This window comes from Nanorana parkeri, unplaced genomic scaffold (genome assembly GCF_000935625.1).
Source record: "Nanorana parkeri isolate BGI_ZX_2015 unplaced genomic scaffold, ASM93562v1 scaffold76, whole genome shotgun sequence".
In the NCBI taxonomy this organism is placed as follows: domain Eukaryota; kingdom Metazoa; phylum Chordata; class Amphibia; order Anura; family Dicroglossidae; genus Nanorana; species Nanorana parkeri.
The window spans coordinates 2,361,114-2,387,197 of NW_017306344.1; the positions used below are offsets into that span (position 1 = coordinate 2,361,114).

At 40.1% G+C, this 26,084-nt stretch overlaps 1 protein-coding gene across 1 annotated transcript in view; it reads right to left on the reverse strand.

Annotated features, from left to right (window-relative positions):
• The window catches only part of CSMD2 (CUB and Sushi multiple domains 2), a 323,219-nt gene that overhangs the window by 47,214 nt on the left and 249,921 nt on the right, over positions 1 to 26,084 (reverse strand). The window contains exons 39-46 of the mRNA XM_018576748.1: positions 24,072 to 24,260; positions 22,618 to 22,795; positions 17,551 to 17,696; positions 17,205 to 17,285; positions 16,057 to 16,170; positions 14,371 to 14,559; positions 8,949 to 9,095; positions 123 to 311 (exon numbers count right to left, since the gene is read on the reverse strand). Of these exons, the coding sequence (XP_018432250.1) occupies positions 123 to 311; positions 8,949 to 9,095; positions 14,371 to 14,559; positions 16,057 to 16,170; positions 17,205 to 17,285; positions 17,551 to 17,696; positions 22,618 to 22,795; positions 24,072 to 24,260 (1,233 nt within the window). The remainder of the gene's footprint in view (positions 1 to 122; positions 312 to 8,948; positions 9,096 to 14,370; positions 14,560 to 16,056; positions 16,171 to 17,204; positions 17,286 to 17,550; positions 17,697 to 22,617; positions 22,796 to 24,071; positions 24,261 to 26,084) is intronic.

Here is a 26,084-nt window from a genome sequence, read left to right on the forward strand (position 1 = left end):
TGAACATGCTAGAGCTGTCACAGTGCTTTAAGTCTATACTGATGTTAACAAGAAATGTTTATGCCACATTTGATTGTGTATTGATTTGAGGAGCATTTTAGTGGTTGTTTCTGCAGACTCACCCTGACATAATGGCACCTCTGAGTTCCAGTCATAATAGCCCTGAGGACGGCGTAAGCACATTGCAGAGTTAATTCCAATGAGCCGAAAGCCAGGATTGCAAGTGAAGCGAATAACTCCTCCAGGTGGACTGATGACGGGACCAAGTACAGAGCCATGAAGAGGAGGACGTAGAAGACTGCAGTATGCAGCTAATAAATACATACAAAATAAAACTGGTCAAATCAAAATCTTCATTTATTTTTTTTAAATCAGTAAACACATCCTAGCCAGCAATTCTAACTATAGAAACAAATTAAACTCTATTTATTAACTTTTAAAATAATATTAATTTCCAAATATATCTTTACTTTTAATGTTCAGAAATCATTATATGACATTTTTTTTTTTCATCATAATAATGTTTACAATTTGTGCAATGACAACTAAGTGTTAGCTGGAGCAGTGCAACACCAACATTAGGGTGAACAATGTCAAGATAAATAAGTAGGAAGAAAAACATAAGTCCAGTAACAGTAAGGCCCCTTTCACACTGGCGGTCCAATCGGGTCCGCATGTCAGTTTTTAAGGCATATGCCCAATGTAAGTCTATGGGCAGCTGTATGTAAATGGATGGGCGTCCATTTACACCCGGTTACCCCCGACTTTAGCCAGGTCCAGAAAAACAAACGGATCAGAGATCTGTTTTTCCGGACCTGATTGTGCCGGATCGGGGATAATCTGATGTAAACGGACACATTCCGATTCCTTATAGACAGACATGGGGTCCAGTAATTGCAAGATGGAATAAAAAACTGTATGGACACAGATGTCACAGTGGTGACATCCGCTCGGTACTGCTGTGATCAGGAGAGGATCCGTGCACCGATCCTCTCCTAATAAGCCAGTGTGAAAGGGACCTAAATAGTGTTTAACCATAAAGGGAAATGGGTGAAGCCTTGCGCCCCTCAGGGAAAGGAGATTTGGACAAGTTCAAGTAAGGAGCAGAGAGGCTCAGAAAGGAAATCTCCAACACTTCAGCTAATGGAAGTTCAGGTAGTCTATCCATGACAAAAAGGGACCAAAATGGAAGAAAAGAGAACTGTGAATGAATAATTTCAAGAATTCTACTGGAGCCCTAAATAGGGAGAGGGTAAAGAATGGATAAACCCATGCATTACAAAAAATGAGAGTGATAGACAGAACTAAAAGCAACAACAAAAAACAGCCTGTCCTTACACTACCTTTGGGAAAAATGGATTCACAAAATTCTTCAGGTCAGAAGAATTAGAGTCAACCTATGTGAAATTCTCCATAAGGAAAAGAGGAATGGATCTGAGGAGTGTACCACAAAGGAGTACAACTCCAAGGTCCTTTGTGGAGGATAACAGTGCAGACTGTGGGCCTCCATGCTACACCCACAATATGCTAGATGATGCAGGTACATTAAAAGCAAACAATCTTCACATAATCTGAGTTTTGGCACTATTTTGGTCTTAAATTAAATTAGGAGATGTCTTGTGTTGTGCTGACTGATCAATTTGCACCAACCTAAGACCAATCATAACATCCCTTACAAGTGGGGAGATACTATCATCTATCATTTTTTTTTTATTTTCAAAAATCCCCCAATTTCACTTAGCTAAAGATAAGGCAAGCACTTACCAGAGAGTTCCATAAAAGGTAACATGCCTTGTGTCACAAGCTTCCTAAAATACTACATATCTTATGACAGGCTCAATTTGTACCCTTACATCAAGCTATTGACATTGGTTGTATGAGAAAATAAACACCCTAGATGAATGTTGTTTTGCTCATACTATACTGTATGCTATCATGCCTCTCAGCATCTCTATCTCATCACTCACTCTTTCATAACAGAGAAGCAGAGCTTAATTGTCCTGTTTATCTCTCAGAGAGCAATGCTACACATGCCTACTGCCTACTTGACACCAATTGCAATACAATCCATAAGATATGTGATCCTGTGTATAAAGGCATGTATGTTACTGCTTTGCCACTTCCACCTGTCTCTGAGAAAATCAAAGAATGTTATGTTTCTTTTTATGCCTGTCTTTTACATTTCCATCAACTTCCAATTTTGGACACATAGGGGGCTATTCACGAAGCAGCCGAAGGATCTAGCCGTAGCTTCGGCTGATCCTTCGGCTAGCTTTGGCCCCAGGACCCCTTCGTTTCAGTAGAACCGAAGGGCTGCTGTACGGGCTATTCACAATAGCCCGTACAGCTCCCAAACTTGGCCACCGACAGTCTGCTTCTGACAGCTGGGCGGAGCCAGACGTGATCTTACAGCTGGCTCCGGCCACTTGCAGAGAGATCAGCGTCCCTGGTTACCAGCTAATCAGGGACACTGATCTCCAGACAGCAAACTCTCCCGGGCGCTCCGGGAGTCTCCCGCCCCCCGCCTGCCCAGGAGAGATACACTGCTTTTTTTCAAATCGAAAATTTGCCCATAGGAATGCATTGCTAGATTCCTATTGGCTATTTCAATTCGCAATAGCCAAAAGTAAACTAGCAGTGCACCCGCCCTCTGTTGCAGTTCTTCATCAGGTCCATCAGCAGAGGGCGGGTACAATGCTAGTTTACTATTGGCTATTGCAAATTGAAATAGCCAATAGGAATCTAGCAATGCATTCCTATGGGCAAAGGTTTTTTTTTTTCTATTCAGACACGGCTCCGGGTCAGAATAAAGAACAAAAAAAGAAAACACAGTGTTTCTCTCCTGGGTGGCCGGGAGCGGGAGACTCCTAGAGCACCCGGGAGAGTTTTTTTTTTCTTTTCTTTTTTTACGGCAGCAGAACCGCCGGCCAATAGAAAACAGTTGGGCGGAGCTAGATGTCATTGCTAGCTCCGCACAATCGTTTTCTATTTATTTTTTCAAAACTTTTTTTACTACTTTTCTGTTCTGCTCGGTCCCTCTAAGGCAGTGCTCCCCAACCTTTTTATCGCCGCGAACCGGTCAACGTTTGATAATTTTACCGTGGCCCGCTGAGGGGGGGACATTGATTGTTTATAATTTAGATTGTTTTGATTTAATAATTTTAATTTGTGCTGTCAGTGCCATTATTTTCTAATGGCACCACAGTCGTGCCAGACAGATTGAACATTTTCCTGCTGCAATACAGCCCTGCCCGTGTGGTTGCACACAATCGCAGTTGAAAACACTGCGCGTTTATTCGCGTGCAGATGGGGGCAGCGGGGCTGGTTTTCATTTATTCAATTTTTATTTACTTTGGAAACATTTTATTTGTTTTGTTTTATTATTTTTATTTTTTACATTTTTATTTTGTTACGTTTTTAATATTTTTTTTAACTATTTATTTTTAAACTTAACTGTATTGCTATTACACGGGGGTTAACAAATCCCCTGTGTGATAACATTTGGAGGTGACAGGTACACTCTATTCAACCTGTCACCTCCAACACAGGAGTTCTAGCAGGCACTGTTGCTAGAACTCCTGTGTTGTGTGACAGGAATGAGCAGCAGCTGCTGAGGACAGAGGCTGAGGGAGGTGACAGAGCCTGTCACTACTCCACACCCCCCGCTCTGTCCCCGCCCTTCAAGCTCTGTCCGCTCCGTCTCCGCCCCTGTTCTCGGCACCCCCCCGCTCTCGGCGCTCATTTAAGAGAAAAAAACAGTGTAAAAAGCACTTGCCCGGCGCCCGGAACTACATGTCCCGGGCGTCAGGCGATACGAATTCCGCGGCACGGTACCATTTGATCCACGGACCGGTACCGGTCCGCGGCCCGGGGGTTGGGGACCACTGCTCTAAGGGACCGAGCAGAACAGCCGAATGCCGCTCAGCGACATTCGGCTATTCACTCACTGCTGTTCGGCATCTATAAGAATCGACCGAACAGCAGCGAGTAGCCTGCCAGAGGTTCGGCTTAGCCGATCCAGATGTTGAATCAGCTGAGTCGAACTCCTCCTGCACTTCGGGTCGGCCGAACATGCTGAGCATGTTCGGCTGACCCGAAGCCACGTCAAGCCACACGATGTACGGCTGATTTCAGCCGATATACGGCTGAAATCAGCCGTACCAGCCTGAAGTGAATAGCCGAATACCGTTCGGCTCACTTTACTTCAGGTCGGTCTTTCACTCGGCTGCCTACGGCCGCTTAGTGAATAGACCCCTTAGTGATTAAACTCTTACAGCAACCAGGAAAAAAGTTTGATCTTCTCAACAATGATCTATTCTTATATTTACAGGTACATCACACTCACCAGTCCCAAATTCCACAAAGTATCAATGTCTTTCACAATAACAGTATTACATCTTTTTTTCTCTTGACTTCCATTGGCTCTCACTTAAAAAAACTCCATGGGGATTAAACACTAGAACCATTGAGGAATTATCATATAAGAGGCACCACTTATTCCTTTGGTATATTATAAATGATTCATTGTAGCTGACTTTTTATACTCTCTCTAAATTCAGAGCAGTAGGGATTCTTGCTATTCCAAGCTTGGTGGACGGGTGTAGGGGACATTACTCTGTACACATTCTAAAGTTCTTATACTCTATCCTACCAGCCATTTATATAATATAGTATAATCCTTATTTATTTCCTTTAAATGTACCTAACTGGGCTGGATACTCTATGCTCATTGGGAGATAATCATCCACAAGTAATAGGTTCCCAATCCTTAAATGAAAACAAGCCTTGAAGTAAAATGCAGGACAGCAATGTCACGCCTAGCAATGCAGAAGATGAGAGTAAGGTATGTATAAATCTAACTTTTTCTTTATGGGCACATTTTTTACCTAGTAACATGGGATAATTTTTTAAAAGGAGAGGGAGGCGGACAAAATAAGCAGACCTTGCCCTGTACTGCAAGGTCTGCTGTAACAGTGAGTACCATGGTAGCAATATCAATATGTGCTCTTCTGTTCCTGTCAACTTTGTTGTAAACTTGCTTTTGACCCTTTTGTGTTTGACTGTCGGGTCCCGGTCCGAGCGCGTCAGGTTCCGGTCCGAGTGGCTCCATGTCGGGTTCCGGTCCGTCGTACCTTGTACCTTGTACCTGTGCAACTTGGCTCATTTTTAAACACAAACTATTTTTTTGTATTACTATTGCAAAGGAACTAGCTTTACATGATTGTTTGATTTATGAGCAAGCACCTTAGTCCAGGAAATAGATGCATATTAGTCCAGTATGTAGATACTGACACTGAATTATGGTTCTGGGTGGTGTACTGTGCTGGTATGAAAACATAATTTTGGGGCTAGATTTCCATTTTTGCAGTCAAAACCCTTATATATGTTTGTTATTTGTTCCCATTCACAAAGCATAATGAAACATATTTTTATTTTAATTTTTCTCAACTTTGAGGTGCTGCTTTGCAGCAGGCAAAATGGCTTGATCTAGGGGGTCTATTCACTAAGCTGCCGTAGGCAGCCGAGTGACTAACCGACCCGAAGCGAAGTGAGCCGAACAATGTTCGGCTATTCACTTCAGGCTGGTATGGCTGATTCCAGCCATATATAGGCTGAAATCAGCCGTACATTGGATGGCTTCGGCTGGCTTCAGTTCGGCTGAAAATGCTCAGCATGTTCGGCCGACCCAAAGTGCCGAAGGAGTTTGACTCAGCCGATCCAACATCTGGATTGGCTAAGCCGAACCTCCGGCAGGCTACTCGCTGCTGTTTGGCCTATTCTCATAGATGCCGAACAGCAGTGAATGAATAGCTGTTCTGCTCGGTACCTCTGTGGTACCGAGCAGAATAAAAAAACAGTTAAAAAGGCAGTAAAAATAAAATAGAAAATAATTGGGCGGAGCAAGTAATGACAGCTAGCTCTGCCCAACTGTTTTCTATTGGCCGGGTGGTTCTGCTGCCATCAGAATAATTTAAAAAAAAAAACCCCCATAGGAATGCACAGCTAGATTCCTATTGGCTATTTCAATTTGCAATAGCCATCAGCAAACTAGCTATTGCACCCGCCTTCTGCTGTGTGCGGCTTGTGTTTATCTCATTAACATACAGTGCATAAGCCAGGGTTACAATCCTTGAACCCTTTGTTAGGACAGGCAGTGTTTAAATCTACTTTACAAATTATAATGAAATGAGTCAGCACGGTAGAGAAATGGTGAAACAAACCCCTTACCCCTCACACCCCCTCCTACCATTACAAAGAAGTGAGTGGAAATTTTAACCCTTAGGAAGCCAAGAAACTCTAACCCAAGTAAAATCAATTTAAACTGCAAGATGTATTTTTTTTCTTCAGCTTATACTATGTGAATGGGAACATGTAACAAATATCAAACAGCTGTTATCCCAGTTTGGCTGGGAAATTGGAAATAAACTTTAAGCAATAGAAATACATAAGAAGTAACAACATAAAACATGAGCGATATGTAAAGCATAAATAATGTAATTTCATGTATTTTAGCTATTTAAATGAAACATAATAGCAGTATGCTATAAAACAAATACATCTATTTGGCAAAAATATTCACAAGACAAATATGTGTGGCGTAGCCTCCATAGTAACACACTAATGTAAGGTGACACGATGATATTGTGGAACTGAATAGTACACAAGATCAAAAATCCGACAGAATATGCAAACATCTAATCTGCATTTTTTCAAATAATTCATTACAGTGTTAATTATTTTATGTTAGGCTTGTGCCAAAAATTCCCATATTTAATTGTTTTCAGATAACTTGATTTTATAAATGATATCTTTTTTTAAATACTGCTCAGTATGCAGAGCTTTCTCCCGCAGTTTTCTGGGATTCGGTCCATATTTTCTTCCAGAACAGGAAGCACACATTTGCATACATTTTTCAGTCCTTTGCCCAAAAAGGTGTCAGCAGTGAGTGCTGTGGTGGGCAATGTGATATTATTAAGGGGCCATCTTTCTGGAGATCTGACAGTTCACAGAAAGGTGAATCTGTCAATCTTTAAACCTCATAAGAAAGCAACCGCTCCACCGCAATATCTTACTCTTCCTTAATCATCACATAAATGCTGTTATCCAAAAATATTCCATGCAAAATGTAGGAAGCCATTGTGCAGAAATTAGAAAAAGAGAAGATACCATCCCCAATCTGGATTGTAATTATATATACAAAATATATACTGTACAATAAAATATATTGTGATATTTGGGGGACATAGCACAATGGTAAGCATGCAGGGATCAGTCCCAAAGCTGTTTTTTTCTTAACACAGGAACAGTCTTTATTTTTGTAAAGGCAGCTATCCAAGGCAATCCAACAAAATAGCTTATCTTCAGCAAATAATAAAATAAAGTTTGTTTAACACCAGGTATAACACCAGAGTCCCGAAGCTTTTTGGTAACTTCCCACAGAACAAACAGTTCTCAGCAAAACCCAGTCTTGTTCAGCAACTCACTCAACTTTCTCCACACACCTGTGCTACTCCAACTCCACCACAGGTTCTGTGGAGTTTTTTTGTCTTTTCTAGACACTTCCTCCTGCCTGGCCGTTGAACACTTTGTTTCCCATTAAAGGAACCACAACCCAAATAGAGGGGACACATACCGACCTTCCAGGACCCATCCCTGTCATCCAGTACAGTATATATAGTGACAGACAGCCCCAACTGGTCAAGGGCATGGTCTGTTGAGCAGTAGACAGGGGAATAGCAGGGCACACCCTTGCACACCTGATTAATATAGTGTAGTAGTGAGAGGCTGGGAAGAGTGTAAAGGAGTCTTTGCTAGGACCTAGCTAAGACTGGGTTCTGACCAAAAAGTATAGTGAACAGAGGCTGTGTTCTAATACCCCCCTGCTGTCAGCTGTCACAGGAGGCCTCCTCTCACACCACCCTGCTTGTTCTCCTGTGACAGGTGAGTCAGGATGGAGAGCAGCTTACAAGGTCTCAGTGATCAGAACTGATTGCTGTTTATAAATAACTGAGGACATAGTATGCTTACTATGTCCCCAGTTATGAATGAACAGGAAGTGCTTTACATCACTTCCTGTTCATTCAAGATTGTGGATATAGTAACTGATACTATCTCCACAGTTTATGATTGGACAGGGGCACTCAGTATAGAGGCTTCTTGTTCATTCATAACAGGGGCTGTAGAAAAAGAGAGTGAGGACTCTGTTTAGACCCATGATATTTCCACAAAGCCCCCAACAGTAGAGTGAAAAAATAAATACATAAAATAATTAAAAAATAACAATTAATTTTAAAATTTTTTAAAAGGTTGGGAAAAAAAGTTTGTTTTTGGTTTTCAGTTTCGGCTTTTTCAGCTTGACAAATTTATTTTACTTCTGTTTCAGTCTGAAAATTTCATATGATTGAATTACATATATTTATTTATGTACCCATGTGTACATGCACCACAAAGGTACTTCTAAATTTTAAAGTTAATTCTTATTAGGGGCTTAAAAACCTAATATAAGAAATATATACTACATCAAAGGGAAATATTTATAAAGCAGTGAATGTGACATTCACTGCAGGTGAAATAATCACTGTTATTAAAAGCCCATGCATCAGGGAAATACACCTGCAGTGGATGTCTTGTGAATGTCCCACTCACTGTTTTATAAATATACTAATTTCAGGTGTTTTTTTAGTCATTAACAAAAATAAACAATTGTTTGGAATACGTTTATTATCTATACAGGATGATGGCATTAATGAACTTGCCAATAGGTACTTGACAAATAAAACCACACTGGATTTAGTAGGTGTAACCTTAATAGTAAAAGTAAATACAGTGAATTAATATGTGGCTTGACTTTATATCAGACATAATATAGCTAGATCAGCTTTTATTATATATAAAAAATATATGCATGTCACTACACATATCTAAGCTGCTTAGTTCATAATTCTTACCTGAGTATCGTATTTTGAAACCCTTCCGACTATAAGCATGGTCAGACAGCCAGCGGAGAAGAACCTTGTTTCCAGTGCTGGTGAAAGTCATGGGAGCTGAATAGTTGCCACTTAATGAGGTAAGCGGTGGGCTTTGACCAGATGGACCTAGGAAGAGCAAACATTAAAGTAGAGCTGAAGGAGAGTTAACCAGACAAATTCCAAAATCCAGTGTACCCATCGCACTCCTGACCGAATAACAATACCCTTAGAGACGGGTGGGTGCCAAAGTGACTGCAGATGCCTCTGCAATCCAGAATCTGTTTAGCCTGAAGAAGGAACCGCTGTTGTTCCGAAACGTCGCTATATGATGTGATAGCAATCGAGTCAATAGACCGTTCTTGACTTGAAATTCTATTGGAGTGCAAGTGACTTTATACATACACTAACCAGACAAATGTCATGCACTAAATGGTGATATATGTCTGCAAATATCAATCAACAATTTTCAAACTAACAGTCATATTGTGCAGGATAGATTGGCTTGAGATGTTTTTATTTAGTTGGCCATGCACAATCAAATTTTTACATGGAGACGTGGGTACTAAAAACTGTAAGCTTGTTCAACAGGACAGGTGGCAACATGCAAACAGCAGAATGCTGAAAAATATTTTAGTTTGCTATAGTCAGTTAACAAAATGTATTGGACTAGTTTATAATACTTTTCATATCATATTATTGCATTGCCATGCAGAAAAAGCTGAAATACAGTTTGAAATTACTAACAAATGTAGTTAAAAACACATTACTAAGCTAAGTATTTTCAATAACATATTTATGTTTACTTTGAGGTTTAGTTTAAAGCTGAACTCCAGCAGATATAATCGCACAATTTAAATCAGTTAGTTATTCATTACAATATCTTTAAAAGGCTTTTTAAATATAATTACTGCAAGTAACTGAATCTGCCTGTATATAAGCCTTCCATGATCTCCTGCAGAGCAGCTGCCAGTGTGGGAGAGACAGAGCCAGCACTAGGAACTATATCAATATTGTTGCTTTATGCGGCACTGCCATTCTATGTTTCTGGACTTGTTTTTAAGAGGAAAAGTAGTGTGTTGCTGAGCCTTCAGGTCACTAACCTAGCTATGCTGGCTGTACGTAGATCATGAGGCTGGCAGTTTGCAGCCCCCTTCGAAGAACATCCTTAAAGTCTATTTCCACCTTAGTAATGTAGAGGTGCAGTGAGGATGCATATGTGTGCACATTTTCATGACTCACATTGCAGGCTTCCTTCATTTTTTAAATAAAGGTTTTATTAGGCCTGAAGCCTAAAAATTCTAAATTTTCTCCACAGGAAATTCAGTCAGACACTAGGGTATCAGACTGTAATCAGATTCAGAATGTAGTAGATCCCATCGCACTCCTTACCGGACTAAGCCCAAATGAAAACTAGGGGGTGCCGAAAGTGACAGCGAATGTCTCCGCACATCAAATCCAAAATACCATATAGTCACTCTCACTCCGTTCGTAGATAGCAGTCAATCTTCTTTATTGACTGAATATGATGTTACATACACAAAGCAATTGCTATGTGTATGTGACATCATGTTCAGTCAATAAAGATTGACTGCTATCTATTAACGGATTGCAAGTGACTATATGGTATTTTGCAGACTGTAATCAGCTGCCCCCCCCTCTCTGTCACCCATTGTAGTATGGTCAGTAAAAACCAGCTCTGCCTTTACACACAATACACTGTCCAAGAAAGGGGTGGGGTGAGGGGGGGCAGAAATCTCCATAAGAAGAGGAAAGCTAACAATAAATGTAAGTTAACAGTTAACTGAGCTAGCTAAAACTAGCTTCTCAGGGTGTCTATTCCACATTTTCACAGCTCTAACTGTGAGGAATCCTTTCTGTATGCAAATGTTAATCCTCTTTTCCTCCAGATGCAAAGAGTGCCCCCTTGTGCTTTGCAGTGACCTTAAAGTGAATAATTTGGCACCAAGCTCACTAGATGGACCATTTATTTATTTATACATGGTGCTCATGTTGCCTATTTTCCAGAGAGAACAAATTCAGGTCAGTTAATCTTTCCTCATAGCTGAGCTCCTCCATGCCTATTATGAGTTTAGTTGCCCTTCTCTGCACTTTCTCCAGTTCCACAACATCATTTTTGTGAACTGGTGCCAAAAACTGAACTGCATATTCCAGATGAGGTCTTACTAATGCTTTGTACAGGGGCAGGATTATGTCTCTATCTCTGGAGTCTAGACCCCTCTTATTACAAGAAAGTATTTTGCTTGCTTTAGAAACTGCGGCTTGACATTGCATGGTATTATTGAGTCTATGATCTACCGGAACACCCAGATCTTTCTCCACCATTGACTCCCCCCAACATACTCCCCCCAGAGTGTATGAGGCATGCATGTTTTTAGCTCCCAAGTGCATAACTTTACATTTATCAACATTAAACCTCATTTCCAAAATAGATGCCCAATCACACAGTGCATTCAGATCTGCTTGTAAGATCCTGTAAGGACTGTATTCCACTACATAACTTGGTGTCATCTACAAACACAGAAATAATACTTGTAATCACCAATGTCATTTATAAACAGATTAAACAGTAAGGGGTCCAACACTGAACCTTGGGTGACACTGCTAACCACCTCAGACCATTCAGAGTACGAATCATTGATCACCACTCTCTGAATACGGTCTTTAAGCCAGTTTTCTGTGCAATTACAGATTGAATACTCTATAACTATTTGTCTCTGTTTTGTAACATTTTTTTTCTGTATAATTTTCCTGCACCGTTTCTTTTATTAAAAATGATCAGACCAGAAATGGGTTAACATAGACAGATGATATAACTTTTGTAAAGTATAGTATGCTTTGCAAAACATGTTTATTTTCCTGTAAAATCTGTATATCTTTACACTTTGAAAGACCCATTATTTATCCAGAGTGACCTAATAATGCTCTAGGTGCTGAAGACTTTAGCAAACACTACAAACACAAGGCTGCCTGCAAATTATATTTCTTAAAAAGGGCTGTTAAATCTCCCACCTAACTGCATTCCCTTCTTGTCCCCTTTTTCTTTGAACGAGAACAGAATTTGCCACACTAATTTTCAGTTGTCACATAATTAACTGTTCTTTTGACCCTGTTCTCTCAGAAGTTCTGAACTTTTACTTCTCCCAACTAATAAAGTCTTGAAAGCATCCAATTAATCTCACTTTCCAAAGGCATTTTACACTCCTCCCTATAGCTTAGTCTAATTACCCCTAGACTTAAGAAATTCTCACTTGACCCCTCTAGTCTGTGTGATCTACTGTGTGACTCATCTCAGCAATACCTCTTATCACTAAACTTCTTAGGAGACTAGTATAAAACCATATGACCTATTTTCTCTTCCATTTTCCTCTAACACTATCTATACTATTACAAAACAAAGCAATCCCTTATACATTGCAAAGGCATGTATTTTATGATGTATACAAAATGTTTGTGGAAAAACAATGTCACAAATGTTTAGTTATATTTCACTGTGTGTATACTTTCTTTCTCTTTATTCTCCTCACTACAAGTTCATGTCCCAGCACCAATCTCTGTAAGCACTGCTCTGGTCTTGTGTCTATGTGTAATCACACCCTTTTTTGACATGTTTTGACTTGTTTGAAATTCATGAATCAGGACTGCACCCAAAAATAGGTACAAGTGATAGCTGTGTGGAGGTACCTCTGACAACGAGGTACAAATAATTTCAGCCAGCAAAGAATCTGGGAAACATACACTATTGTATCCTAGTGATAGCACCTCCCCAACTTATTAAGTTTTGGGAATTTGTTGCAGTGGATGAACAGTGAAAAACAGATTGATTTGTAAAGGGAGCAAGGACATTTTCCCATTTTAAACAAACTGCCTTCTTCAATAATCTTGTGTGGAACTGGGTGTATGGGACGGTTTCTATCAGGCCTAGTACCTACATGTAGGTTTTGATGCAGGATGACTTCTGAGATTTCAAACAGAGTTTTCGAGTCAATTTGTCTAACAGAGGAGGATGCTTTCCCCTGCTGTATACATTATGGAAGATATATTTTTGGAACAAGTCAAACACCAAATCTGGCAAGTTAGCCAAATCCAGAGTATTCATGCAAGCACTCAAGCTGTGGGAAGTCTCTTTCATAAGAGGTGCTTTAATCCTAGGATGGTTTAGCATAAGTTACTGTAGAACACAGAAAGCACCATGTCCACAGATAATATGTTGTTAAAATGGCTTGGGAACAGAAAAATAGTGATGTTCGAGGGATTGGTGCAAATCAAGTCTAACAAGTCTGCACAAAGCTGTGACTGACACCCCCCTCCCCGTCTAATCAGTTGACTGGCTGATTGGGCCAGGAGGGGGGATTCCATTCACAATTTTGCACACACAGTGTGTGTGTGTACCTGCCAAAAGATTTCTAAATTTCAAAAGCCAGTCTTGTATAGCCATCTGTCTGGGACTTCAACTGCAGCTACAGCATCACAGTACTCAAACACACCCTTGACTTGCAGATTGGACAGTGAGGAAGAAGCAGCTCACTGTTTAGGTCATCAGTCTGATCACTCTAGTTTGTCCTTCTATTTGCATGTTCACTATAAGCACACGTGCACTGCACCAGAGCAGGATAGGCTCCAAGTGCTGGCCATCCCTCTCTAAGCAATGATTTATAGTAGAAGCTAAAATCAAGACAATATTCAGATACCCAAACTAGGTTAATTAAAATATACAATACACATATCTATTTAATACATACATTATTCTTTTGCTTTTTATATCTGCCTGGAGTTCATCTTTAAAGAGAAAATAACTCAGGAGTTGAATCATAAAACACATTCAAATACCTTAACTATTAAGAAAAATTTATCTTTTTTGTGTATCACTCAGCTGTAAATCCTCAATACATCTCTGAATTGGTGCTGACACTGTATTTGATTCTGGAGGGGGGCTACTTTTGTTCCCCATGGTCCCGGTGTGTGTTGTAAAGTAGCCACCTCTTCAAATTAGATCCTGTTATGGACTACAGTCTCAAATTTGTATTTAGATTGTAGTTCATCAAGGAAGCGAGCTTGGAGCAGTGGCTACTTCACAATACACACAGGAACCATGGGGAACAAAAGTAGCCACCCTCCAAAAATCCATCTTGTGGAGGGTGTTAAAATAACAGACTAAAAAACGAATTAAGAGTCGTAATATCCAAAATGTGCAAAACAATATATTTTTGTTTGGGGGCAATAGAAAAGTTTGAAATAAAAACCTCAACATCTTGTTAGTGACAGGGATAACTACCACTTTGTTTAATGCAATCTAGCTTTAGACAGTTGCATTATATAATACATTTTATCCTTTTGCATACCAGTGGTTTGCAATTCAATAGCAAGCTAAGACATTACTTACCATCAAATATGTCAAACTCATCATACTGTTTTTCACTCAGGAAGTACTCCACAGTGAGTGTCACATTATACCCAGACTCAACTTTTATAAGCCAGGAACAGGTCTGGAACTGGGGGTATGTACCAGGATAACTTTGGCTTAGAATCACTCCAGTTGAGTCAGTTAGGATCTCATTAGTTGGACACAGTACTGTAAAAGGGAGAAAACATCCGGTTTAAATCGCATTACAGCATTACGCTGAAACATTGACTAATGGAATAGTTTCTGCTAAGAGACACCAATAACATGATAACTTTCTCTGCATAAGACACTGACAAAATTATTGGTTGTTATGACAAATACCTGCTTGAAAGTGCTACATTTACTATATGAGCAGACAGGAGCATTAGGGCCTATGTGGGCAGGCTTTGGGCTAGTGTTGATGGGCTAATGCATCTTTTTTCTATAATTATTCTACTTGCATTTCAGATCAGCTTGAAACTCATCTGAGATGATTCACAGTTGATTGACAGATTCATTTCACCTGAAGTTGACCTTCCTCTGATCTGTATTTGACCTTCTACTAAACTGCATCAACCTATCTTTATCTTTCTGTATGCAACTGTAAATAAGTGTGATACATGTTTATATATGTTTTGGAATACACTCTATATTTAGATTAAAGCTGGCCACAGACCTTACAACCATCGCAAGACTTTTGTCTTGCGATGGCTGTAAGGTAATTCAAAAAATGTACGATCTGCCCATCTTGGACAGGCAGATCGTACTTGCGATAATCACAAGCCGCCCCGCTGAGGGGCGGGCTTCCGACGACCGCAATGCTGAACGGGCAGTGTGCTCGTGCGGCATTGATCTTACGATCATGCTAAACACCAGCCGATCGTACGATTCTCGGCTGGTTTTCTAGCATGTTCCTTAGACAAAAGACGTGCGACCGTACAGTAAAAATGGTTGCACGCCTTCCATACACTTTGCGATTATCGTACGATCGTGGGATTTCCCGCGATTATCGTGCGATAATCGCACAGTGTATGGGCACCTTTAGACTGACAGCACTTTGCCCGTACAGCATTTATCTTACGAACATGCCACACACCCACCGACAATGTTACGATTCTCGGCAGGTTTTCGAACATGTTCCTGAGATAAAAGTCACGCGACCGTACAGTAGAAACTATCGCACGCCTTCCACACACCTTGCGATAATCGTACGTTCGCAGGATTTCCCACGGTTATCGTATGATTATCGCAAGGTGTGTGGGCACCTTAAAGGTGCCCATACACTGTATGATTCTCGTACGAGAATCGCGGGAAATCCCGCGATCGTACGAAAATCGTACAGTGTATGGAAGGCGTGCGATAGTTTCTACTGTACGGTTGCACGTCTTCCATCGAACAAGCAGGCTAGAAAACCCACCGGGAATCGTACGATTCTCGGCGAGTGAGTGGCCTGCTTGTTCGACAACTGACGAACGGGCCGGTGTGCGTTTGCCGTCCTCGCAAGCCCGCCCCTCATTGCAGTCATCGCAAGTTCGATCTGCCTGTCCAAGATGGGCAGATCGTACGTTTTTTTAAGTACTTTACAACCCTCGCAAGACTAAGGTCTTGCGATGGTTGTACAGTGTATGGCCACCTTAAGAGAGATTTCTAAAATAATGATTATATTCATTAGAAACAGACTTTCACCTTCACAAGTGGGAGGAGGGTCTTCAAACTGCAGGTGTGTTCCCAGACGGCAAATCAACATTTCAGGCCCTATTAACGTGAATCCTGGGAGGCATTTGTAGCGCACAATGTCACCTAGGGAACATACAGAGAAATTAACAATATGGAATTAGATATAACTCTACTTCAAAGAAACAATGTAATTATGTTTGTTAACTTGCTATTTGCTATGTTGTGTGTTGCTGGTATTTCTATTTGTTTGAGAGGTGTAATTGAAGATGTAATAATACAGAATAAAATAAACACAATAATAGCTCAGTGTGTAATATGTTCATTTGTGATTATAATGAACACTACCTTTCTGAGTTCTATGAAGGAAACCGTAACTGAAAGGTACCCACTAACAGATCACATTGTTACCTCAACTTTATAGCAAAAAAGTATTTCGCCTCATTATTACTATTCATATTAAGGTAGCATGCTTTATCGTAAGTTGTATAACAAAAAATATATATATATATTTGCATCCGGCAGTAAATGATTAGATTTCTTGCTGCATTGGTTCATAGACAAATGCCTGTTACCTATAGTAATCCCACATTTAACATGAAGGAAAAGCATATTGCATTTTCAGTGCGGACATATTTTCAATCACTGTATTGTATACTTTAAAGTAATTATTACTGCTACTTTTATATTTTTACATGCTTGTAAATGTTTTCTATTATTTTACATAACACTGCCACCTGCCCATTCAGAGCAGAGTGACAGTGCCTCATAAGATGTCATCCCTCCTCCCCTCTGCAAGTTACTGTATATTCACCAATCATGCTCTCTTTACCACCGCTCCACTGCAGGAATGCACCCTGGGTAAGCTCCGATGTTGGTTGTTGTCAGAGCTTACCAGGGTAGATTTTGTCACTGCCCCCCTTGTGACTCTCTTTGGGTCACGTGATTGGTCACATTCTCCCCCATATCTGGAAGCTTTTTTTCCAATGCAGCAACAGAGCAGGTAGGTGGAAATGAAGACTAGATGGGTAGGCTAACAGAAGACAATATTATGCTCGGCAAAAAATACTGAAGCACAATTCAAGTCAGGCAGAAATCATATGGCAAATGTAACAAAACAAATGTTTTACCTACACTTTTTTGTATTAGAGAATACTCACCCATTAGAAATTCTTCACTCCCAGAAAGAACCTCTCCATTTGGCACTGTAGTTGGAGGTTTACATTTCCTAAGTCGATATCCTGTCACAGGGAACATTGGTTCCAAAGCAAAGCCAAAGAAACAATTAAGTGCTGATTTAATAGTGTAACACTCAACTAGATCTTAAAGAACACACAGTCTATAACTTGCCAATTAGACATGGGTAAATATATAAAGACAGAATTTGAGAGACAGGAAGGAAGAAAGGGAAAGAGAAACAGACATGAACTTTATGTAAGAAATTAGATCTAAACCAGGCAGCAAACAGTGCTTTTTTGGTAATGCAAATCATATTTTTTCAACTACCATAGAAATAGAGAGCGAAGATCCCTCCACTGGCTGCATTACTGTGAAAGGTGATAAGGACCTGGTTGGATGAGCTCATGGTTGACCTTTTAGAAGCACTGCTAGTGAAAACACCTAGCTGAAGATCTGTTTGTTGGGGACCATCCCTGAAAGACAGAAAAAAAAATAATGTAGTCAAAAAACTGCAAAATCAGAACACACTTCATGGCCGGGGAGCAGGACATTGTGGGAGCAGTCTGAGTACTACAACTTTCAAAGCCCAGCAACCTATTGCTTTCTATGGATCCTTCTGGGGTACAGCTGTCCCAGCCATGGGCAGAAAACAGTAGGGCAGCTCTTTTGCATCTAATGTAGTGTTCCAATGATAATTGTCTATGAGGGGAATTTCTATCACTTTGCAAAAACTTCCTCTCACTTCCTGATCTTTCTCCAGGGAAATCACCCCAATAGGAAACATACATAAAAATATAAACTGACATGAATTCTAACCCTTCCCTACTATATCCAAAGCTAAAAATGTCTGTATATACACTTTATTTGTTTTCATTACTAATTATGAAATCATGCAAACCTCTAACATCCCAATGATGTAACGTTTTACTTTGAGGAGAAGATGGTTGTTAGACCCGAAATTGTGCAAAAAGACAAAACTTTGATAAGTTATCTGTGATGTAGTAGGTTATATATTCAAAGTGCATTATGGTATATAATTACTTTGATCATTATTATTATTGCCACTACAATTTCAACAAATACATATAAATACTGGCTACTGGCTTTTCTTTTCATTGAACAAAATGTAATACCTTTGCCAACACAGTTTATCATATGTAGTCGTACATTGGGATTTGTTTGCAACTGGCCTTAGAAAATGAAAAAATATGGACAAAGCAATATCATGGGGGAACCAAAGAGACACACACATGCTAGCATACACTGTACACTGTGTAACATTTGAGATAATATAAGTGTGCATTAGAGAGAGAAGTTGCATGGCAGAAATGAGAATCTGAGCCGTACAATATTCCTCAGGTCAGAGGCACTGACAGTTTGTGAAAACTGAGCAATTTGTCAGTGTCAGACGAGTCCTCTCTCACAGCCTCCTCCTGTCCTATCCTTACTATGCAGGCCTCCAGTGCTAGCGTTGGGGACACTTTGACAGTGCCCCCATCCTTTTCAATTAACTTCACTTGCTTTTTAAATTAGTGTTAACGAGCTGTCCTGCTACTATCCATCAGCAACCTCAAGGCCCGACCTTCACTAGAAAAAAAAACCCCACAAGTATTTATCAGGCACAAAGAGGTACCGTTTGATAGACAAAAATGAAAAGAAACACATATTTACATACAGTAGGCTAGATTAGTTGCAACTTACAAATAAAACAATAACATGCTTCACAAAAATGTAAACTTTTGGGATATTAGCGAGCATGATAAAAAGTTATTTCTTTTAATTTGAAGTGAACAAAGAATATTATCCTTATTATAAGTACATCATCAGGTTATACAATACATAGGGGTCTATTCCGACCCGAAGTGCAGAAGGAGTGCAGATTGGAGTCCAACATCTGGATCGGCTGAGCAAAACCTCCAGCAGGCTACTTACTGATGTTCGGGCTATTCTTAAAGATCCCGAACAGCAGTGAGTGAATAGCCGAAGTACTTCTACTTCGGCAGCTTCGTGAATAGACCCCATAGTTTTAGTATGTCAACAATTGGTAACATTTTTTTAGACAATTGGACATAACTAATATAGGGAGACACTATTAGGGCCTGTTCACACCAGATGCAGTGCGTTCCGGCCCGATTCTGGCCAGAACGCACTGCCTCGCATTGAGGCCGGCTCACTTTTTTTGTGGGGCAGGAGGGGGCGTGGCGGGCCATTGAAGTGAATGGCACCGTAGCCAGCACCTCCGGCCGCAATGCAATCTGCCGCATGGGATCGCAGGGCATTATGCTTGTGGTCCGGTCCGATCAAAATGCTTCAAGCACTATTTTGATTGAACCGGAGAAGACCGCAGGCATAATGTGCCTTGCGATCCCATGCGACCACCTGCCCTACAAAAAAAGTGAGTCGGCCGCAATGCGAGGCAGTGTGTTCTGGCCAGAATTGGACCAGAATGCACTGCATTTGATGTGAACGAGGCCTTAGAGTTAATTGCTTGGATTACAAACAAGGCAATCTGGGAAAAGTCTACACTATGGACTGCCTCATACAATCAAAATATGAGGAAAAGTTAAAAAAAAAGCTTTACAATAATATACATCAATTAAATAATGTACGTGCTATGCAAAGATGAAAAATACATAGTAGTATAATAATAATAATAATAATAACAGCAACAACAACACTAGACCAGTTTAACAAATGTAAATGGTAAATTCTGTTTGATGTTTTAAGACAAGTACAAACAAGTACAGACTGCATGGAAGGTTAAATGGTTATGTGCCCTGTCCATGCTATATAATTCAGAGAATCCTGCTGAAGATTAGCAGTTGCTTTGATATTCCAGGTATAGAGGCTCTGCAGGAGGAATCCTTTGTGTGTGCTTGTGTTAGAAATGGGTTGAGAGATTCCAGCTATGAACTTAGAAGAGAGTAGGACAGGATCCCACAGACCTCCGTAGGATCTCACAGTCTTCCTGCGGCTCAGCATTAGGTTGTCAAGACACATCAAATGTGCTGCTTTATGAAACCCTATGTGATTTTCGAACAGTCTTTACATTTTTAGTGCACAACTTCAGAATAAACCAACATTCACTAATCCTACAACATGAAATATAAAGAAGTCGTTTATACTGAGGTATGCTACAAAAAGGGTTAGTCTACCCAAAAGTAATATTTTAATTATAGGTGGACAATGGGCTGAATTAGCTGTTGGCTTATTACATGCCTTGGCTACTCCAATAGTGAGATCTTTCTGCCATCATTTCTGACTTTGTTCATGTCCATCTTGGAATTTTGGGTGTTCCAAGTTCCCACCTTTATGTGTTCCAGCATCTCCTGTTGCGGGGTGGGCAGGCACCCTGCCATTTGACTTACAAAAGGCACATAGGCTATTCACTTTGCAAGGGAACTTTCCCTTAGCTGAGTGAATAAGGTGAAGCTCTGCTGACTTCCATCATCCAATCATGTGCAAGGAAAAATATATTTTTCTTGCATGGGATTGGGTATTTTTTGGAAAGTGAATTTTCAATATATTCACTAAACCAAGGGAAAATTCCCTTGCAAAGTGCACAGCCTCTTTGCCTTTAAGAAATCAACCCCAAAATCTCATCCACAGCTTTTTCAACAAAAGAAAATCAGGAGATATAAAAAATGGTCTCCAGCATCTACCAAACCCTTAAACCAAAAACCCATGTGAGTGTTTCTTTGACACTCTTTTTTTTAAACTTTTTTTAACCAACCATAACTCTTGACAATGTTGTTTTACTTGTTGTCTCTGTAAACCTGCCAGTAAAAATGTACTAAAGGTTGGTATAGATGTATTAGTAATACTGACACCCAGTAGGAATACACAGGAGAGTGTCCAAAACTCACATTAGAATGCTCTGTGCCTCATGTGAGCTGATACACACACAACACCAGATTTTCAATTTCTACAGCAATGGTAAGCATTTCCTGGCTTGTGTCACAAAATACCCTGGCAGTGACACATGACAGGCCCTCAGAGGGAAATCGACCTCCAATGGTCTTTGCCATGCTACCCCACTGAATGAGGAACCAAAAACGGCTAGGCTCACACAGATGTAACACTTTTTTTGGCATAAAGACAATGTACCTTACATACACCAAGGATATTGTGAAAACAGCTAGTTGTTTGAGCTAGTTGCCAAATGAAATTGGAGTCACTTTAAATTGAACAAGATACCTGATTATTTTTTACAATTCTAAATAGGTTTTAACAACACCAGAATATACATTTGGAGAGTCAATAGTTGGGCAGCATGGCAGGGATCCCAACCTGAAAAAAGCAATTTCAGGGAGGTGTCCTCAGGGAGAGCAAAATGATAGCAGATAGCACGGGAAGCAATAGTTTCATTGCTATCTGCTGTTTTGTTTTTTTTGTACAATTCTGACAGCTGCTGTGTCAGAATAAAAAAAAAGCCCAGCATAGGAATGAACAGCTAGATTGCATTTGGATAGTTGATTTGCAATATCCAATAACAAGCTAGCTATTGCACCCGCCCTCTGCTGCTGTCAATCACTAGAAGAGGGCCTGATGGAGAACGTCAGGTCCCCCTCTGCTGATCGACAGCAGCAGTGGGCGGGTGCAATAGCTAGTCTGCTATTGACTATTGCAATGTGAAATAGCCAATAGCAATCTAGCTATGCATTTCTATGCTGTTTTTTGTTTTCTCTGACTGATGGCGGCTGGTGGCCCAGATGTCAGAAAAAAAAACAAACAGATCGCAGGGAAAGGTTTACTCTGCTAGAGTAAATGTTTCTCTCCCGGGAGCCGCTATCTATTAGCGGGAGACTCCCGAAACATCCGCGAGACTTGGGATGTCCGGCATGGTGTCTAATCAATGGGCACAGTTACCTTGCAGCACTGGGTTCCTGAATTCAAGTACCACCGTGGACATTATGTGCATTAAGTTTGTTCTCAACATGTTTCTGTAGATTTCTGTAAATTTGGTTGTTGTTGTTTTCCTCCCAGCACACAAGAACATACTGGCAGCTTAATTGATGCCTGAGAATTGCTGGCTATAATGTTGCCTGTATAAGCTTCATAGACTGAAAATTCCTTAGGGGCACAACCACATTATTATAAAAATGGCATGTAAACAATGACTGGGCATTTGTATTGCTGCCCAACCTTAGACATATGGGTCCACCTGGTAAAGTCCATCACACATATTGACAGTGTAAGTGATGTGCCACTTATCTGAACCTTTGACACCCCCAACCCCCAAACATCTGGACCATGCTGAGAATTGTAAATGTGGTTGTAGGTGAGCTACAAACACCATCTAATGCAGAGATAGAACCATCATAGGATATAATATATAACAATAATAGCCATACTTTAGATACACCTTTTAACATAATGCAAAGAGATGCTTACCAGATGGTGATGTGATCATTCTGAGGTTCCGTTTCTAGAATTGTGAAGTTTATGTGTATACCAAATCCTACTGGGACGGTAATAATCCAGGAACAGTCCTGGGAGTTTGGGTACTGATTAGGAAAGCCAGGGGAATAGATGGAGCCATTGAATGCTGTGACGTTTCCTCCACATGGTACTAATCATCACATACAAAAATGAGATTGATTGTTAGGCAGAGAAAGACATGTATTCCACATTGCTGCAAAAATATCTCTATAATTAACCAAACATGATATGAGACAAATACAATATATAAAATATGCAGGGCTTCACTAGAAACATGTATTTCACTATGAAATCATTCATTACAATAATTTTAATGAATTTTCTAGTGGAATTCCTGTCAAAAGATTAATTTTAGGTTGTAGTGTGCAGATTACCTTTTTGGGTAGGACATTACAGAGAACTGAACATCCTGACTCCTCTCTGTAGTGAATTTTCCATACATCACTGGCTCCCTACACCTCTGTAAAGAGTATGCAGCCCAGAGAGTGAAAACAGGAAGTTTAGTTAACAACAATGTCCTGGGTGTCAGTTAGACAGCAGATGCAATGACATTACTGAAATAGGACAGAGAAAAAAAAATAAAGACCCAAGAGGGTCTTTTGCCATTTGATTTAAAACTGAAAAATCTGTTAATAAAATCTGTCAAAAATCTAATTTGATTGGGAATAAACTTTCAGAGTTGTTTATGTACATTTTAATCATTTCTCTTTCTAAACCTATCATTTCGATTTATTTTCTTTCTTCTAATAACCCACTCTAATAATACCTAGTTATGGCTGAGTATAACATTTCCCAGATGTCCCTTCTTTTGGCAAAACATCGTTAAGCTGGATCAATTCCATAGCTTGCGAGTAATTACATATACATTACATTAAGGAAAACTGCTAAATTAGAATATTACTCAGCGTGTTATTTTAACACATGCAGAAGGAAAAACAAACATGTAGTCATTAAAGTTAGCTTTTACAAAGGTTCAGAAGAGTATCTTTTCCCAAAGTTTAAATAGCCAATTTAATTTCTTTTTGTTATACATCTGTTTCATTTAGGAAAATAACTAAATTGCAGTAATTTAAAGCAACCTATCAACAATCATCTTTCATTGTCCTTACTGCCCTAACTAATGAGCTGAAATGTATTTTGTTGTTATAGGTTACTACACTTTAAACATCATAAGTGCTATTTTGGGTGCTTTATAAAATAAGTCTGTTTGTGTTTTTATGAAGGTAAACTACATAAACTACTTCTGCAAAACACAAGATATTGATACCGTTTTTTGGATGCTTTATAAAATAAGTCTGTTTGTGTTTTTATGAAGTTAAACTTCATAAACTACTTCCGCAATATACAAGATATTAATACAGTATAGGAAACTGCACATTCAGGAGTAGCTGCTCTAACACACTTACCCTCACACCTGGGAAATGGATGATCCCAGTTTCTATTGGTGCCATGCTGACAAGTCAGCACAGGATGACCTATCAGTTGATATCCAGGAGAACATTCAAAAGAGATTGACTGTCCTACATTGTAGCCAGCACCTCGGACTACACCATGTGAGAAAGGTTCAGGGTCTGGACACTCTTGGAGCTCATATGCTGCAGAAACAAAGTGCACAGTTCATATATAAGACCAAGGCACTGTTATATAAAATGTAGACATCATTTAACAGTAAACCCTGGCACATAATTATTATAACAATAGTTATACTACTACTACGAATAAAAAACATCAAAATAATAAAGGTTGCAACAAAAAAATGGATATACACTATATGGACAAAAGTTTGTGGAGCCCTGACCGTTACACCTATATGCGTTTATTGGACATTCCAATCCAAAACTATACATATTCATGTGGAATTACCCCCACTGTTTGCAGCCATAGCAGGCTCCACTCTTCTGGAAAGATTTCCCACAGTTTATTATTGCTAATTTATGTAGCGCGTTTCTCTTAAGGGACTCAAAGCACTGATCAAATTGGTGTTAGGGCAGATAAGAGGTGAGGCAGCTATCTTGTACGCACTGAGTAGAATATCATAATAGGGACAAGAAACCTACCAGCATGTTTTTTTAGCATGGTAGGAAACCAATGCACAGAGAGAACATGCATGGATCATGCAGATAGAATCCAAGACAGGATTCTGCAAGCAAGAACTGCTGACCACTAAGCCACTGAAAGTATCTGTAAGAAAATGCATCCATTCAGCCATTCAAGAGCATTTATTGGGTTAGGTAGTGTGAGGGCTGTCTTTAAGATGGGGCAAAAAAGGCAGTTGCCCCGGGCACAGTCATTTTTGCGGTGCCCAAAGCAGCTGCCCCTTGACCACTTGGAGTGTCAGACTCCAAAACCAGCTCTGACTGTACCTCATGAGGTGCAGGAGAGGAGGGCAGAGCTTGGCAGTGATTTGTTAATCAGTTCTGTTCCCACCCAGAGCTGACAGTGTAGCCGGTGAATAGGGCACTGACACAGGAACAAGGTTCTCAGCTCTTCTTTTCCCCCCTCCTCCCCCGGCCCGCTGGGAGACATCCTGGGCTGTGTTTTCCCCATATGCCTGTGACAAGACGTTAGTGCTAACGATGAAAAGAGCCTCAGACCTGGTGCCTGCTATGAGGTAATGTTACAGTCAGAGAGGACTGAGTGTTCCTGAGAGAGAGTGACGGTCCTGGGGTGGACTGAGGGAAGGTTTGCTGCTGCAGACAGAGGGTGACAGTCCCAGCATAGAGCTGTGTTTCATGTCCCCAGGTTGAACCCCCGGTCATCACTTTCTTCCAGCTCTGTCACATAGTCTGTCAATATTCATGGGGCAAAGGCTAAAGTTCATTTCCACTTTTTGCAACCTGATTGGAATAAAATCCTATTTTATATGTGTTACAGCTTCCTGATCACACAGCATAACTGATTAAACAATAAACATTGCTGCTCACCTTTTTACTTGCTGGATATTCTTATGAATATTTCCAAATTGTATGTAATGTTAGGGATGGGGTTGGAAGAAATGGTTACCATAATTAACCCTGTGTGTATTAGCCCATGATCAGATGCACAGGACTGTCTGTACTACCGAAGGGTTAATAATCTCAGGTTTGGCTGGAGGATTTTATTATGCCATCCAGTGCATTCCAGTTACTAACCAAGCTGGAATACACTGGATTAGGTGTGATCAAGCACTTAGTGATGGAAGCTGCATGTAGACTCCAAAGAAAAACAAATAGAAAAGTAATACATATTTTGTAAATGTGAATTGGGTGTGCTATACTGAATGAATGGGAACACGCAATGTATATTAGGGGGGTTCCCATACCTGACTGCATAAGTGGGAATAAACAATTTGAAGTCTAGGGAATGTCACTGATTGGGACTTTGCACGGAAGCGGACATTTTACCATGGGAGGAATTTATCAAAACTGGAGGGGGCAGAA